Source organism: Octopus bimaculoides, chromosome 14 (genome assembly GCF_046866305.1).
Source record: "Octopus bimaculoides isolate indiv1 chromosome 14, ASM4686630v1, whole genome shotgun sequence".
Lineage (NCBI taxonomy): Eukaryota > Metazoa > Mollusca > Cephalopoda > Octopoda > Octopodidae > Octopus > Octopus bimaculoides.
Window position 1 is genome coordinate 61,087,478 of NC_142941.1, and position 18,584 is coordinate 61,106,061.

Below are 18,584 nucleotides of genomic sequence, written 5' to 3' on the forward strand. Positions count from 1 at the left end.
TCCTGTTATTGAGAGACAGCGTGAATATAAGAAAAACATAATTTGATAAATATAACGAATAAATAAAGCTTTATTACATTGTAGTTTTTATTAATATAAATGAATGGGGAAAACTTGGCGACTTTATATTATTTAGTACAGATGATACCATCACGTCTCCAACAAAGAACTGCATACGCATCAGCCCGCAGGCTCCTACCTCATAGGTATCCGTCGCATGCGCTGGTACGAACATGTTCGCCATCTCCCGCTAGATCATCCTTTAAGGACTTTATTCTCATTTGACGCAGCTGCTGCCGGCTGGAAGAGGCCTTGTAGCAGACGGCTGGACGTTATTAAGAAAGTTTTTCGGAGGCTCAACGTCACCTTGGAAGATGCAGAGGGGCCAGTGATGGAGAGTACCTTGTCGGCTCTACGCATGAATGATAACGTCTCTGGGACCACTAACTGGAGATGACCCCAGTTTCATCAAACAAGAGCATGAAGCAACAGCAGGAGCTGCATATGCAACCCTGTGAAAACGCATGGCTTAATGGTTAGGGTAACTGACTCACGATCGTAAGATTGTGGTTTCGATTCCTGGACCGGGCGATGCGGAGTGTTGTGTTTTGAGCAAAACACTTCTTTTCACGTTGCGCCAGTCCACATTGCTGGTAAAAATGAGTAATCCTGCGACGGAGCAACTCCCAGGTGGGGAATATATATACAGCAGAGAAACTAGCCCTATGCTAAGGAGTAATGTAGACTAATCACCCATATGCATTCCTAATTGCAATCGTAATTTTGGTGGTGATGGGTGAGGGTTTTTACAATAATTTTAAGCTAGAAGGGATAAACGCCCTGCAGGACCTGGTTCGGCTCTTTACGTTCTGTGTTCAATTACCGCCGAGCTTTATTTTTACCGTTTATCTTTTCGGGATCGATGAAGGGAAAAATTTTATTATCATTTCAAACAGCTCGAGCGACCACGACGAGGCCAAACATAAAGTGCTTGAGATCAGAATAAGGTGGCTGTTGTTTTACTTTCTCTGTCAATTGGCAGTGTGTATATCACAGTTCATTATTTGCAACTAACGAGGCTAGTGAGGCCGCGGGGACGTAAACACACCAACACCGGTTGTCAAGCGGTGATGGGGGTAGAATAGACACACACACATGTATCTGTATACACGACAGGCTTCTTTCAGTTTGTCTCCCTAAATCTACTCACAAGGCTTTGGTCGGCTCGAAGCTACAAATATTTGAGCACCCTGATAAAACATAATATTCAGAATTTTGAAGGCGGCGAACTGGCAGAGTCGTTAGCAGGCCGGGCGAAATGCTTAGCAGTATTTCGTCTGTCTAAATTTCGCCGATGACAACTTTGCCTTTCATCCTATCGGGATCGATAAATTAAGTACCAGTTGCTATTCGACTGGCCCCCTCCCCCAAAATTACGGGCCTTGTGCCTAGAGTAGAAAATAATAAATTAGCTAAATTTTCCTTTTTTTTTTTTGGCCAACGTTTTCAACTTCAAAATGTAGGTTTCCATATTTTTTTTTTTTTTGAAACTTCCATACAAAATAAACCAGTATGAAACACAGAACTAACGTGTTGGTCATACATTCGTGTTTCTTTGTGTAGATTCTGTGAGTTTTCTTAAGTATGTTTGTGCATGGTCTTATTGACACGAGAACATTATGCGGCTGGCTGTGGATTTTGATTCACCCCCTCCACCACCAAGATGCACTAATTAAGGCCATTTGTAAAGTGAAGTGAATCGAATTGAGATTTCAATCTGAAAGAGAAACCACCTCGTAAGAGTCGAGCACACTGGAACAACCGACCTGTCAGTCCAGTTCACCGGCTGCAAACAGAATGGAACAATAAAAAAATAAAAAATTTTAAAAAAACCAACAAAATATTAATAAATAAATAAAAATGTCAGCCAAGAAGACTGAATAATAAGAGAAAAAGAAGCAGTTTTTATAGAAATAATTCATTTAATGAGTTGAAATTGTTTGTATTTTCTTTGTCTTTTTTTTTTCAATTGCTTTTTTGCTTTCTTTTGTTGTAATATTTTGTTTCACAGAACTGCCCAGAAATGTGGAGGAGAATATAAAAAAAAATTCCCTTACACACATATACGTACTTTCATTCATACATAATGAGAGAGGGAAGAGGGGTAAAGAAAACGGGTAGCAAAATCCCATTCACATCAGCCAGCCCCACCGGTTCCTTCAATAATTTTTTTTTGTTTCCTTTTTTTTCTTTACTGTCCACTTTTTAAAATCCACTTCCACGTGCCTTTTCTGTTTCTTTTCAATCAATGTACAATTAGGACAAACTCCTTTTTCGTTTTAGATTAGATAAAATTTTCTTTACACTAATAACAAAATATACACGGTTTCAAATATTACATGACCTTAGAGGATAAAAAAAAACAACAGAACCACCCGCTGATGCCATATATCACAAGACACACCCTCCCCCCACCCAAACACTCCTTTTTGGTGTCCTATCACTCGACGCCAAAAATCTCAAATGACCCCCACAAACACATGCCACCTGCACTTACAGCAAGCTCAGCCTGACTGAAACTCCCTTCTGCTGCATAATGAAAAAAAAAAAAAATGTTGAGCACTTGCTAAACAAAAGTTTCCGTGCCCTGGTACACAAAGCTGTACAAAATGTACCACGATACGCACGATGTAGCGCGCAAAAAGAAAATAAATCTTTTACTTTTTTTTTTGGAGGGGAGTGGGGGTTACATATAAACTAAAAGTAACATGGCCATGGTATTTCTTTCTTCTCCACCAGAGATAATATTTAACTGCTTCAATATAGACGGAATAAAATAGATATCAAGATTTTGTTTGTCTGTCTGTGCGTCCCTCTCTTTCAAGGAGGACGCGTTAAGCACAAACAATAACATGATTAAGCACAGTTGATACTTGACCTTGCTCCATATCAGGTGTCTATTAGTTGCCTAGGTGTGTTTTAGGTTGTAATTAGATACCTGTGTATACGTACCTACCATGACAGTTGTGCAGGCTACAGGTATGTATGTATGTATGTATGTATGCATGAATGTATATATGCATGTGTGTCCGTCCACTCATCTATACATACATAAGCACGTGTAGGGTCCGCAATGTTATAACTGGAAGTATTTCTACTTACAAACTAACTTTACGGACACTATACATGCGCTTATATATATATATATATATTTATATATATATACATACGTGTGTGTGTGTAAGCACAGATGATCATTGTAAGAAATGAAAACTGATCTACATACACAAACTCTGCACACAATTCAGAAGACAACGGCGAGGAAGAATCGTTTTCCCTTACCTTATTTTACAAGATTTAATATTATTATTGTTTCTCCCCTCTTTGATGAATCTTTTTTTTTATCGTGGTCATTAATTATTATTATTATTATTATTATTATCATTATCATTATATGCAGCAAATAAATAATTTAGAAACCAACAGTAAAACAAGAAACGCTGACATTTTTAACCTTTTGTCATGACATACACACGTCATATATATATAAGGTGGCTGCTAGTGAGCGCCAGCATTGCTAGAAATAAGAGTCAAAACAACGTTGGTGCTGACTAGCACCCTCCGTCACTTTAGTGACGACTATACTTCTTATCGATATATATATATATATATACACACACATACATACATACAACCAGCTGAAACTGCAGAGATAATCTGGAACTCGACTGACGAAAGAAAACTCCGAATGACCAGCCCTTGTTTTGTTCAGGTCCCTTTTTGTATCATCCAACTGTCTGGATGTTTTATTGTTGCCTGCCGCGTTCTTGTCCCACTTTTTGCATTCTTATATATATATATATATATATATATATATATTACACACACATATATACCCATTCACATAAATGCCGCGACTATTCATGCGCATTTTTCATATACAAAGCTCGCAAACTGTAATACAGGAATTCACACATGTACAGCAAGACATTCTGGGAAAAAGTCATGTAAATAATAAATAGCAAAAAAAAAAAAAAAAAAAAAAAAAAAAAGACGTACAGACACATATATATACATTTAAACTTGTGTGTAATGTACTTGGTGTGTGTGTGTGCATGCATATATATATATATATATATATGGCAGCAGTCGGTGAAAAGAACCTTCAGTTTGGCAGATAAAATGCACAAGAACAATGGCAACCTCCCGTCCCCCCACTGCGCACAACCCCCTTCACACATTGCTCTTCTGTCTCTGTCTTTCTCGCTCTGGCTCACATTCTTTAAGAGCCCTTCTCCCTTCTCAATCTGGTTCCTACACCTGGTGGAGAATTCAGTCGTGTTTGGAATTAAAAAGGTGAATCCGGGAAAAAGAGCAACCTTTTTGACACACACATACACACAATTTTCCACAGTGCTTCTCACATCAAAGTCAGTCTCCAGCCATGTTTAAGAGGACCCAAAGAAATATCTGGACATTCTCCAGATTTTACACACACACATATATGTATATATCTCGTTGCTATTATGCAAAAGTGTCGTAAATCCAAAACGTTGCTTTTCCAGAAAACGAAAAAAAAAAGTTTCGCCATTCCATTTCTTTTTATATTAGCAACAGTTTCAGCTTAACAATAATACTTTACTGGGTGCATAAAATCGTAACTCCATGCATGTATGATATTTTTAGTCAGCAATATTTTTGCAAAACTGTCGACAATACGATTGTTTGACCAAAAGAACTGGCTATTGCAAGGAAAATTAAATATTGGAACCCCCCCCCCCCGCATTTGGCCAAATTTGGACATACGACAGTTTAACATAATAGCAACGATACATATATCAGATTTGTAAATATTTGCTGGAATAAAAAAAATTTCTAAATCAGCAATTTCAGGCAGTTATATTACTTTCTTCATCATCATTAATATTATTATTATTGGGCAACGAGCTGGCAAGAAACATTAGCATGCCAGTGGAAAGTGTTTAAGAGTTCAAATTCCGCCATGGTTGACTTTGCCCTCCATCCTTTCCGGATCGACAAAATAAGTACTATGTCATATGCTCGCAAAATGTCCGGCCTTGTGCCAATAAATGGCAGAATGGATTGACGGAGTTGTTAGTGCAATGGACAAAATATTTTGTAGAATTTGTCCTGGTGATGCAGACTCTGAATTCAAATACCTCAGGTCAACTTAACAAAAGACAGAAGAAAGACTAATTCCGACTGGTGCTTACATTTCTTGCAGACGCCTCCAGCACATAAGAGAGACAGAGGGAGGAAGTAAGTGATTGCATGATTCTTATCCTTTTCTCAAATGCTTAAAATTGTGTAGTGAATTGAAATGGCTTAAATATACACATCACACAACCTTACAAACTTAATATGGACGGCCAGTAAGTGTGTTTATATAGAGAACATTCACGCCAACAAGCAATGCAGCAGAGCAGAAAGCAAAAAGCGGCTAAATACACACACACACACAGGAACAAATGACAAGAAGCACATACGAGGCATTAAAGAAATGCCCTCATCAGAATCAACCACCAACACTGAACACACAACGAAGGAAACTTCATATCTGCAAGGTTTTCCGCACCAAAGAGTTTAACTGAATTTCAAGCAGACACCAGAATTAATTATATATATATATCTGTTTATCATTTTGTCTATGTTTTGTTTGCAACGTCCTGTACCCAGATATGCATCTATATATACAGGTAGATGTAACTATGTACATATATATGCATATACTCATTTATTATTTGTATTATATATATATACATACAGAGAGAGAGACTTGAAAGGTCTTTTTAATAAAATAAATTTAAATATTTGTTCTCTTTGTAGATCATATTCCAAACAGCCCATGCATTTCAATAAATTTAGAGAGATTTTTAGTAAAATAAATTAACTTTCATTTTTCCTGTTTGGGAAAAAAGTTCTTACATGAAACTACACAGAAAGGTTTTTGCTTTTTTAATACTTAATTACAATTTAAAACTAGTATTTTTTTAAATATCATATCATTATTAGAACCAGGTGGTCTTTGGTGGCAGCTGCGGTAGTAGTGGTGGTGGGGGTTTGATAACAGTATTTTCTACCCCCCCCCCCCACCAGACCTCCTCCTAAATGCATCTTCCAAATTAAAAGCTTAACCAACTTGATAGATTAACAGACTTGTCTTATCTAAATACGGTTGCAAAACATGGCAAAGCATTTTTAGCTCATTCCTATCGCATTTAATACATCCAGACAGCAATTACTTAGATTGGCATCAGACCACAAATTGAAGGGAGAACGTGAGGGTGGGGGGTGGAGGGTGCAGTCAGTTCGATTGAACCAAACCCCAGTGTATTACTGGTACCGTTGAGTTACCGTTATTACTGATTCGAATTTTTGTACGGCATAAGTTACAGGGACATAAACACACCAACACCGGTTGTCTACTATGTTGAAGATAATTGATGTTGGACACAGGGGTACAAGTAGGCACAAGATCGTAAATCCAGAAATGGTTATGGTGGTGCGTGTAGTTCATTAAATAATCAACACTTGTGCATGGACTGGTATTTTAAGTTTACTGACCCCAGAAGGATGACAGGTAGAGTTGACCTCCACAGTACTTGAACACAAGATATATAAAGTTATCTCTATAGAATTTGTATAGAAAATCTATAGAGATAACTTTAAATAAAAAGTACATAAATGCTAGAGACAATGTACTTATTTAAAAAAAAAAAAATTTCTACCAAACAACAGTGACTCTACCATAATACAGTCGTTCAAGTTCAAACACACAATAGCAAAATCCAAGCAATTACCAAATATCCAAGTGCCTAAAGCTACCATTACAAGGTTCGAACCATGCCAAGGTCAACTTTGCCTTTTGTAACTTTGGGGGTAGATTTTAAAAATTATCAGTCAGAGAAGCATCAGATCACAAATTGAAGAGAGAACGTGGGGGTGGGGTGGAGGGTGCAAGTCAGTTCGATTGAACTGAAACCCCAGTGTATTACTAGTACTGTTCAGTTATCATCATCACCATTATTATTGATAATACTAACGATCCCGCTCATCAGAATTGCTGGTCTTGAGCCTAAATTAGAAATGATTATTATCATTGATGTGAATTTGGTTTTGCACCACTTCCTCTTCACCAAAACATTGTCAGTTTGAGATTGCCAACTCGCTTTTTTTTTCCTATCTTTTATTTGTTTCAGACATTAGTCTGAGGCCATGCTGGGGTACCGCGACTTGAAGAATTTTTAGTCGACTGAATCAAAGCCAGCACTTATTTCCATTTTTTTCTCTTTTCTTTTTTTTTGTTAAACCTGGTACCTATTCTATCAGTTACTTTTGCCGAACCGCTAAGTTACAGGGATATAAACACAGGCACAACAGCATGCATACGAGCTTCTTCCAGTTTCTGTCTACCAAATCCACTCACAAGACTTTGATTGGCCTGAGACTATAGTAGAAGACACTTGCCCAAAGTGCCATGCAGTGGGACTGAAACTGGAACCATGTGGTTGGGAAGCAAGCTTCTTATCATATGTCCAGAACCTATATTTTTATACACACATACAGATCAGAATTCCACTATTACTATTATTGTTTCCATTATTATTATTATTATTATTTTCCTTACTACTAATCATCATCCTCATGTTTATGTTTGGCCCCTTATAAATTTGGCCGATCCTCTTACATTCCTTACTGAAGAGGTTGTATCACACTTTCAGAAACATGTCTTGATGCATTTCTCACTTGTGTGTGTCTGTGAGCTTTCTCATATTCTTACTCACCTGTCAAATCAGTCTTCAGAGAGAAGCACGCGAGGTCTTCTAATAATCTCTACTTGACGTCAGTTCAGCCCCAGAAGGTTGCTCTCTACACACAGAACATAGTTAAATAAAGACTACACACTTAACAATTGATCAGAGTTAAAGGCTGGAAATGTTAAGGCAAGAGAAGAACAAAATGGAATAGACAAAACAAGAGGAGACATATGGGAGAGTGAGTTGCAGAAGAGGTCACAGTATGTGGCAAAAGAACTTTGACAGACAAACTAAAGTGAAGATCAAATAGTGCATATGTTTAATTAGCAAAAAATGACCATCCCCAACTATATGAGTGTGTGTACACACACACACTGTGTCTATATGTACATATATGCACTTAATGTAAATCATCAAATTTAAAGACTTAATTGCTGTTAGATAATTAATGACATGGTATGTTGGCCAAGTATTTGTAAAGCAGCAGAAAGTTCTGCTTGATACAATCAAACCCCACATGATTGGAATCTCAAATGTAAAGGTGTCTAAATAAAATGATGATGATAATAATAATAATAATATATTCTTATACAGACACAAAGCCATAGGATTTCAAAGAGAAGGGTGTATGTATTCAAGTTAACCCAGAAAGGCGAAGTTGACCCAGGCAGAATTTGAACTCAGAACATCAAGACAGATGAAATAGCATTAAGCGTTTTACCTGGGGCGCTAACAACTCTGCTTACCACCTTAATAATAATAATAATAATAATAATAATAGTTTCAAATTTTGCCACAAGGGCAACAATTTTGGTACTTATCTCATCGACCCCCAAAAGGACAAAAGGCAAAGTTGACTAGGTGGAATTTGAACTCAGAACATAAAGACAGACAAAATCCCGCTAAGCACTTCGCCCAGTGTGTTAACATTTCTGTCAGCTCACCACCATAATAATAATTGATATTAATAATAATAATAACAATAAAGATTTTGATAATTACTTTCAAACTTAAGTCTAATGCTACAAGTTTTGGGTAGAGGGGGTAAGTTATATCAACCTTAGAAAGCAATGTTGATCATGGAAAAATTTAAAAAACAAAAATCATACAGAAGGAATGTAACTAAATATCCCTTCTTCCTTACTGATTGTACTAATCTAAATAATAATAATAATACTTCTATGACCATAGTACATGATAATAGTAACCCCATCCCAGGATACAGTGGTTCACCTTTCCCCCCCAGTGCATTTTCTTTTGGCTCATGTTTCACTTGATTCACACAGCTTTTTTTGTTAAATTAGAAGGGCATGCGCAATGGAGGGGGGTAACACACACACATACACATGCGCACAAAAAACCCTTCCCGCCCTCTCTCATGTACACACACACACAAAAAGTATATCTCCACCTCCCCTTCGAAACATGGTTATGATGGCCTGCAGGCATATGTACATTTTTCAAAATAAAATAATAATAAAAAAAAAAAATTTTAATTTAAAAAAAAAAAACGTGATTTTAAAATAAAAGATGAAAAAAAAAAAACAATAATGATAATAATAATAATATTAATAATAATAATAATAGTAAAACAGTATTAACATTTTTATCACCTATTGACATTCAATAAAATTTCAATCCAGCACGGACAAGAAGTTATGAACTGTCTAGAGTAACAAGGACCCCAGCCTTTTGCAAAGCTGATCCGGATGGAACTGGGGTCATAAGGCCCGTCTAAATACTGAGGATCTCGGATTGCTTCAAACTGTTCCGAACATTTATAGTCAAAAATTTTGATTGAATATCCGGGCATAACTTTCCGTACCACCAGCGCTCGGCTGTTAGGGGTCTCCAGCGTGGGCGAGTTGACGAAAATCGGGCAAGATGAACGGTTGTATGCCCATACGCCGTTGCCCTCTTTGCTTAGTATGATTCCGAGCCCCAGCTTCTCGCGGGTCCGCCGAACGGCCTCCTGGCTGGACTCGGTCTGTAGAATATCGAGGCACATGCCGTCACCATGAGGTAAGAGTTGAAATATGTTTATGGTTGGTTGCTGCACACGGAATAACCGTCCCACTCGCTCCTTCATTTCCCAGTATGCGATGCTGCACCAATAGTTCTGTGTACCATTGACACCATCTGCGGAAGTAAAAAAACAAAAGAAAAAGAAAAATTAGTACAGCTTTGAGGGTCAAAGACAGAAGTTTCTTCACTCATTATATATATATATATATATATATAAATATATATATTTAATAATTAATAAGTCTAAGGGTAACAAAAAATTAAGAAATATATATATATATATATATATATACTCTTTTACTTGTTTCAGTCATTTGACTGTGGCTATGCTGGAGCACCGCCTTTTAGTCGAGCAAATCAACCCCAGGACTTATTCTTTGTAAGCCTAGTACTTATTCTATTGGTCCCTTTTGCTGAACCGCTAAGTTACGGGGACGTAAACACACCAGCATCGGTTGTCAAGCGATGTTGGGGGTACAAATACAGACACACACACACACACATATATACGACGGGCTTCTTTCAGTTTCCGTCTACCAAATCCACTCACAAGGCTTTGGCCGGCCCGAGGCTATAGTAGAAGACACTTGCCCAAGGTGCGACGCAGTGGGACTGAACATGGAACCATGTGGTTGGTAAGCAAGCTACTTACCATACAGCCACTCCTACGCCTATATATATATATATATATATATATATATATATATATGTGCGTGTCTTTGTGTCCATGCCCCCTCACCACAACTTGATAACCAGTGTTGGAGTGTCTATGTCCCTGTAAACTTAGCAGACTGGTGCAAAAGACTGATTAGAATAAATACCAGCCTATAAAATCAGTAAGTACTGGGGCTGTCCAACTAAAACTCCACAACTCAGTGCCCCAGCATGGCCACAGTCCAATGACTGAAACAAGTGAAAGGTGGAAAAAAAAAAAGGTAAAAGAAGATACGGATGATAACGCAGCCCTAGTTAAGCAACGTTAGAAGAAGACGATGGGAAGGATCTTGGACAAAAATATCTTTCATTGTATGTCCGTGGATCTACTTTAACCAGGCCCCAGCTAAGGGCCAAAGAACAGCAACATTCCACACAACACTACAACTACCACTGCTGCCGTCACAACCACGACATACTGTTGCAGAGTGCAGAGTGGGCTATTATGGTATAGATTTTGCTGAAAAGATAACTAGCCAAGCATTCAGTAAAGGAAGGTGGTAATGGCGAAATTCTCAGGTAGTAGAGAAACTGCAGAAAGGTATGTAACATGTATTCATGTGTGTGTGTGTGTGTGTGTGTGTGTGTGTGTGTGAGAGTGTATGTGCGGGCGTATGGTGTGTATGCATTGTGTGTACCTATCACTTACACACTATGTTATGTACTACAGCGACACAGACAAACACAAGTAGTAATGGTGAAGACTGCATAAAGGTGGTCTAATTTCTGGCGTTGGCGGTAGCAGAGAGAGAGAGAGAGAGAGAGAGAGAGAGAAAGAGAGGGGGGGGGAGTGGAGGAACAAAGAGGGTACAAGTTGTGGTGGAAGGGGCTGGGGGAAGTAGCAGGTAGCTGGTGTGGCAGTGGTTGGTGGTGGGAGTAGTGAGAGGCAGGTAAAAGACCAAGAGAACAAAACAAAAAAAGGGGAAAAGGTAAAGAAATAGAATACACACACACACACATACAGGAAGTTATGTAGAAATAGGGACATAGCAGTGAAGGGGGGGGGGGGGGTAGGGATATGGAGAGAAAGGGTTATGAGTGATGAAGAGACAAATGTCTTAAGACAAACACACACACACACACACACACGTACATATGGCCTACACATCTATACTTGTTCAGCAACCCTTCCTCATGCACAGACAGACACATACTGAAAGCCCCCTTGTTTATTGGATGACTTCTCAGTAGAACATTCCATTAAGTTGTAACAAACTTGTGTCACTAATGTGTGTGTGTGTGTGTACAGAGAGAGAGAGAGAGAGAGAGAGTTTCTAAGGGACTAATGTATATTATAGAGAACAGAACCCCCCTCTCTCTGTATGTATGTATATAATGTGTGTGTGTGTGTATGCATATATATATATGTGTATGTGTGTATATATATTCTTTTATTCTTTGGTTTCAGTCATGACTGCGGCCATGCTGGAGCATCGCCTTCAGTCGAGCAAATTGACCCCAGGACTTATTCTTTGTAAGCCTAGTACTTATTCTTTCGGTCTAACATATTACACACACACACACACACATATGAGGGGGTACTGAAAAGTTCCTGGCTTTAAGAGTATTCCGAAAGGCCGAGTCGGAGGCTCAACCTTCCGAGTTCTTTTACAGGGATTAGAAAAACTGAAGGACCACTGCAATAAGTATGTGAATCTGAGAGGGGAATATGTTGAATAAAATCATAATTAACTGATTCTCCTGTATTTTCTTTTACCCGAAGTCAGGAGCTTTTCAGCACCATTTGCGTGTACGTGTGTGTGTGTATATATATATATATATATATATATATATATACACACATGTCTGTGTGCAATATATGAATTTATAGAATTGTCTGATTGTCTGGCAATCACAAAAAGCTCCTCGGGCAGATTCGGCAAGCAGACCACATAGTAATCCTATACAGGGGAGCTAGAAGCTTTCTTTTTTACTCATCAATATATATAACAAAGTTGTTTATTAAACCCTGGGGCTGCTCCTGACTGAACAAACTTATTCCACACACAACCACTCCAATTATTGTTTGAGGCCTAAGTCAGACATGAACGAGCAAACCTATAATCAAAGACATTCCACATCCGAGCCATGACCATCCCATCATTTCTGTATACTCTATGATGATTTTGGTCAAACATGACCTGCTCTCCCTTTTGAGAAGGAAGCACAGGCATAACAGAATGGTGGGTTCAGTCCCACTGTGTGGCACCTTAGGCAAGTGTCTTCTACCATTGTCCCAGGTTATAGAAGACAGAAGCTTAAAGACATCCACCATATATATGTGTGTGTGTGTGTGTCACTGCCAGACGTTCTACTGCGAAAAATTATTTGGAAACAGGCAAGAGTTGGCAACAGGAAGAGCATCTGAAGGATGTTAAATGATGACGATGATGTAATTCGAAAGAATTCAACTGTTGTTTCTAGCAAACCAGCGGACTCCTAAGCTGCTCCAATACTGGAGTGTTATTAACACCACAGCTAAATGAGGTCACCTGTTTAGAACAAAGGCCTTAAATGAGGTCAGCTGTTCAGAACACCAGAGCACTTCTCTCAGAAAGACAAGGAGAACCTTCAACTCCACCCTTCCATATCTGGGATCCACTCCAATTTACAGTCTAGGGTAATAAATTTTTAGACACTGAGAAGAAAAAACAAGAACAAACAGATTTCACAAACAGAAAAGATATCCAGACATTTATGGCAGCCACTTAATAATAATAATAATGATTTTGCACTTCCACGGTGCCTCTGGAAACCTGACACTCTCTTGGGCCACCCAAATTACTCTCCTCATCATACTTAAGGAGAGCAGTCACCATAGTGTTGTCAGAGGTGAACCTGGTGTAGAAAAAGGTCTGTACCTCCTCCTCATATCACACTATCATCATCATCATCGTTTAACGTCCACTTTCCATGCTGGCATGGGTTGGACAGTTTCACTGAGGACTGGCGAGCCAGATGGCTGCACCAGGCTCCACTCTGATCTGGCAGAGTTTCTACAGCTGGATGCCCTTCCTAACGCCAATCACTCAGAGAGTGTAGTGGGTGCTTTTACGTGCCACCGGCTCAAGGGCTAGTCAGGCGGTAGTGGTGACAACCATGCTCAAAATGGTGTTTTTTACATGCCACCTGCACAGGAGCCAGTCCAGCGGCACAGGCAATGACCTTATTTAACATCCGTTGTTCATGCTGGCATGGATTCGGCGATTTGACCAGAGCTGCACAAGGCACCAGTCTGATTTGGCATGGTTTTTATGGCAGGATGCCCTTCCTAATAATACAAACCACTTTACAAAGTGTGCTGGTTGCTTTTAAGCAAAACCACCACAGGACACTTCACCAGGGAGAGTGGCCTTAACACTTTTATTGCGGAGTGCAGGTTTTCTTGAGCACTACTGCCTTGAAAAGAGAAGGACACGGATAACGGTATCATCATCATCAACATTTAACATCCTTTTCCATGCAGGGCAGGGGTCGGACAGCTTGACAGGAATTGGCAAGGCCAGGGGCCACACTAGGTTCCCATAGTCTGTTTTAGGTTGGTTTCTACAGCCGGATGCCTTTCCTAACACCAACCACTTAACAGAGTATCATAGGTGAATATAAAATGGAAATAACCAGAACTGAAATGTCTTTGATCTAAACAGGGGTCAGGCGGAATTTGTTGAGGCAGACCTTCTATAAGTCTGTCGCCAACCCTCACCTATTTATGGGCAAGGGAGTATTTCCACGGGAAGCAAACTTCTTATTATGCAGTGATGCCAGCATCTTGAATGTGTACACTGAATTTGTTCATTCAAAGAAATGAAGGAAAATAAAATATAATAAAATAAAGGGAGCTAATCCATGTAACTTACCTGAAGAAGACAACCGATAGGGAGTTGGGGTAAGACCAGTTTCAGTTGAAACAGGATCCCTTGCCAACAACAGGCGGTCTGAAAAGATATTGAAGAGGTTTTGATCATTATAAATTCATTAATAATAATAATAATGATAATAATAATAAATAATAATAATAATCCTTTCTACTATAGGTACAAGGTCTGAATTTTTGGGTAGGGGATGGTGGTGGTGGTGGGGTTACGTCAATTATATCAACCCTAGTACTACACTGGTACTTAATTTATTGACCCTGAAAGGATGATACGCAAAGCTGACCTCGGTGGAATTTGAACTCAGAATGTAGCAATGGGTGAAATACCACTAAGCATTTTGCTCAGCATGCTAATGATAACGCCAGCTCGCCGCCTTATAATAATAATAATAATAATAATAATAATAATGGTTTCAAATTTTGCCACAAGGGCAGCAACTTTGGGAAAGGGTTTAAGTAGATTTCATCGACCCAAGTGTACATCTGGTACTTATCAACCCTGAAAGGATGAAAAGCAAAGTTGACCTCAGTGGAATTTGAACTCAGAATGTAGTAGCAGATGAAATACCACTAAGCATTTTGCCCAGCATGCTAACGATTCTGCCAGCACACCACCTTATAAAAACAATAATAATAATAATAATAATAATAATAATAATAACATTAATAATTCTTTCTGCTATAAACACAAGGCCTGAAATTTTGGAAAACGGGGTATAGTTGATTTCATCAACAGGTACTTATTTTCCTGACCCTGAAGGAACAAAAAGCAAAGTAAACCATGGTAGGATTTGAACTCAAAAACGTACAAATGGACAAAATGCTACTAATCCTTTCGTCTGGAGTGCTAACAATTCTGTTAGCTCGTTACCTTAATGATGACAATAATCATAATCATAAATGAGAATATTAATGAGTGGCGATGAGTGGGAATGATATTGTTAATTGTAATGATTTCTAGCCTTGACGTAAACCACAAATTTGTATCAGGACTGGAACGGTGAGAGAGAAAGAACAACAATGTCACTAACTGAAATAATTCCCTGCCTCTCTCCAGCCTCTTACATTATTGATACCAATTCTACTCATTCCAGAACAATGGGGGAAAACCTAAGTTGGCTCTGGTGGAATTTGAGCTTGGTTGATTTAGCATGGCTGGGCACTAACTTCTTGACGAAGTACATGGTTATTACATATAGAATTAAACAATATAAACAATACACATATGCCGGGGCACATGCATACGTATACTAAAAAGAATTTGATCGTAACAATTTGGTACATCATGTATAGCAATCTCTTTGTCTGTCCCTCTTTCTCTCTCTCTCTCTCTCTCTCTCACAGACAATAAAAGCAATAATGATTATCAACAGTCAGGAAAATAAAGAATTTGAGTGGATGTTTATACACAAGGAGATGGGTAGAGCCGCACACTCAAAACTGGCCCCCACAAGGATGAAAGGCCAGTCAGACACCCCAGTGGAATGTGAACTCACTAACTCTGGCCCCTCCAGACACACACACACACACACGACGATTATGATTTATTTTGACTGCAACTGAAGGCCAATTTTTTTAAAGAGAGAGAGAGAGAGAGAGAGAGGAAACAAACTGACCACAGCGTATTACTGGTACTTCATTTACTGACAGACCTAGGCATACCCTCAAAATCGATTCCAACTCAGAACCGAACAAGACAAAAGCAAATAATGTGTGTGTGTATATCTATCTATCTATCTATCTATCTATCTATCTATATATATATATATATATATGTTCCTTTAGCCAGGCATATTTCTGTCTCAGCCATCTTCGCCCCACCACTGCTGCCATCCTATATCCACATCAGTATATGCTTACACCCTACCACCACTGCACCAGTTACATGTTTACCACCACTACCACCGCCAACACCAACACCACCACCACCACAACATGCTTCAAACCACCGCCTCCACTGTTCAGTTACTGTAATAGATAAATAGGAGCATCTTGGCACCAGTCCAGCTGGCTGACTCTCATCACACACACACACACAGACATACTTCTTTCCATTTAGTGTTGAGTTTGAGAGGGAGGGGAGAGGAGAGGCAGTGGAGGAAAAGGATTTGCTTGGTGCATAGTAGAGGAATATATAGACCAACTGTATACACACACACACACATTCTAAATGGATAGCAACTGAGACAAACAAAACCCCTTTCTTTGTATATTTATATATTATAACCAGTGTGAGTATGTGTCTGTATGCATGTGTTCTTATACCGACACCATACATACACACACACATGTATATATGCGTGTGTGTGTGTGTGTACATTATTCACATATATATGCGTGTGTCATATATATATATACATACATTTTGCAATCCCTGTAGCTTGTGTGTACGTACGAAGAGATTTACAGTTTACAAGTTACAAATGAGATAAAAAGTACTCAATACATGTGTTAGAGTAGACGCATCATTCAGTTGAAATTTCTTTTGAGTTTCCCATCCTTGATAAATGTGGGGATTTTTTTTGTCCCCCACCCTCCACTTTTTCATTCAGGCTGCGACCATGCAGCAGCACCGCATTCTAGAGAACAGTTGTTTACAATGAAACTATTGCTCACACAACTCATTTATTTTATTGACCCTCGAATGCAAAAAAAAAAAAAAACTCAGATGGGATTCCATTCCGGAATGCAAAGGGACATCATGAAATACCACAGAGAATTCTGTCTGCCATGCCACCAATTATATGAATAGCCTCTCCCACTCTCTTGTTTTCTTGTAAGAATGCAAATGACTCCATTGCACAGTAGTAAAATTTCAATACAAAAATTTTACTACATACAACAAAATTCTTGTATCGGAATTTTGTCTCTGGAGTAAACCCAGATTATTTCCCCATAGCTAAAAGTTTCATGCAGTTAACATTAGCTGACAATACTTGCTACCAAGCCTGAGATAATCTATCGCAGTCACAGTGACAAAGTGTGTTGTACCATAAACTGGTACCAACTGTACAAAACCTCTCGGTACATGGAAATAATGCCTTCAGCCAATATGCAAATATGTTTTAATTTATCATTTCCTTGTACTTGTTTTCAATCCAATGATCATGAACATGCAGGGGCAGTGTCTTGAAAGGCTTCACCAAACAAATCGCCTCAAATTCTTATTTCTAGTAAAGGCCCATGGCCCAGTGGTTAGAGCGCCTGGCTCACAATCATGACATAGTGAGTTGGACTCCCAACCCGGGCTGTGTGTTGTGTTCTTGAGCAAGACACTTTATTTCACGTTGCTCCAGTTCCCTCAGCAGTAGAAACGAGTTGTGACGTCACTGGTGCCAAGCCGTATCGGCTTGGCACCAGTGGGTGACTGCTGGTCTTCTTATCTCTACTAGTCTCTTTGCTGAACCACTAAGTTATGGAGGACATAAGCAAAACCAACACTGGTTGTCAAGTGTTCGACAGGCAGGACAAACACAAAACAGAACACACATACACACATATATGATGAGAGCACTTTCACAGATTTCATCTACCAGATTCATTCATAAAGCACTGGCCAGCCTTTATATAAATACTCTGATTACAGCAAGAACACCGCAGTTCCACAAGAACACTGCAGTGTTTATACACATTGTGTATATATATATATATATATATATATATATATATATGCATGCCAGCTTCATCCATTGATGGTGGCCATACCAACAATGGTTGAGCATCATTGGTCTAGACCTTCTCCAATGTAAATTTCAAGTGGTTTTTATTATGACTCCTGCTGTAACTTCAGCCTGAATTTCATCTAAATTGTTCACGCAGTAAAGAGGTGCATCTTCACAAACAAAATCTCAGGTTTCTCACACTATTATCCGATGAATTCAGTGTGTTAGGATCCTCCTTCCACAGGCGCAGGTGTGACCATGTGGCAAGAAGCTTGCTTCCCAACCACATGGTTCTGGGTTCAGTCCCACAGTGTGCCATCTTGGGTAAGTGGCTTCTACTATAGCCTCAGGCCAACCAAATCCTTGTGAGTGGATTTGGTAGAAGGAAACTGAAAGAAACCTGGTGTGTGTGTGTGTGTGTGTGTGTGTGTGTGTGTGTGTGTATCTACTAAATAATATTGTGTATGCTCGTATGTTTGGCCTCCACCACTGCATCACAACTGGCATTGGTGTGTTTATGGTTCTGTAATT

General features: G+C 39.0%; 1 protein-coding gene across 1 annotated transcript in view; it reads right to left on the reverse strand.

Annotated features, from left to right (window-relative positions):
• Nucleotides 1-1,959: 1,959 nt before the first annotated feature.
• The window catches only part of LOC106870530 (SMAD family member 6), a 112,447-nt gene continuing 95,822 nt past the window's right edge, over nucleotides 1,960-18,584 (reverse strand). The window contains exons 3-4 of the mRNA XM_089363149.1: nucleotides 14,375-14,452; nucleotides 1,960-9,917 (exon numbers count right to left, since the gene is read on the reverse strand). Of these exons, the coding sequence (XP_089219275.1) occupies nucleotides 9,388-9,917; nucleotides 14,375-14,452 (608 nt within the window). The 3' untranslated portion in view covers nucleotides 1,960-9,387. The remainder of the gene's footprint in view (nucleotides 9,918-14,374; nucleotides 14,453-18,584) is intronic.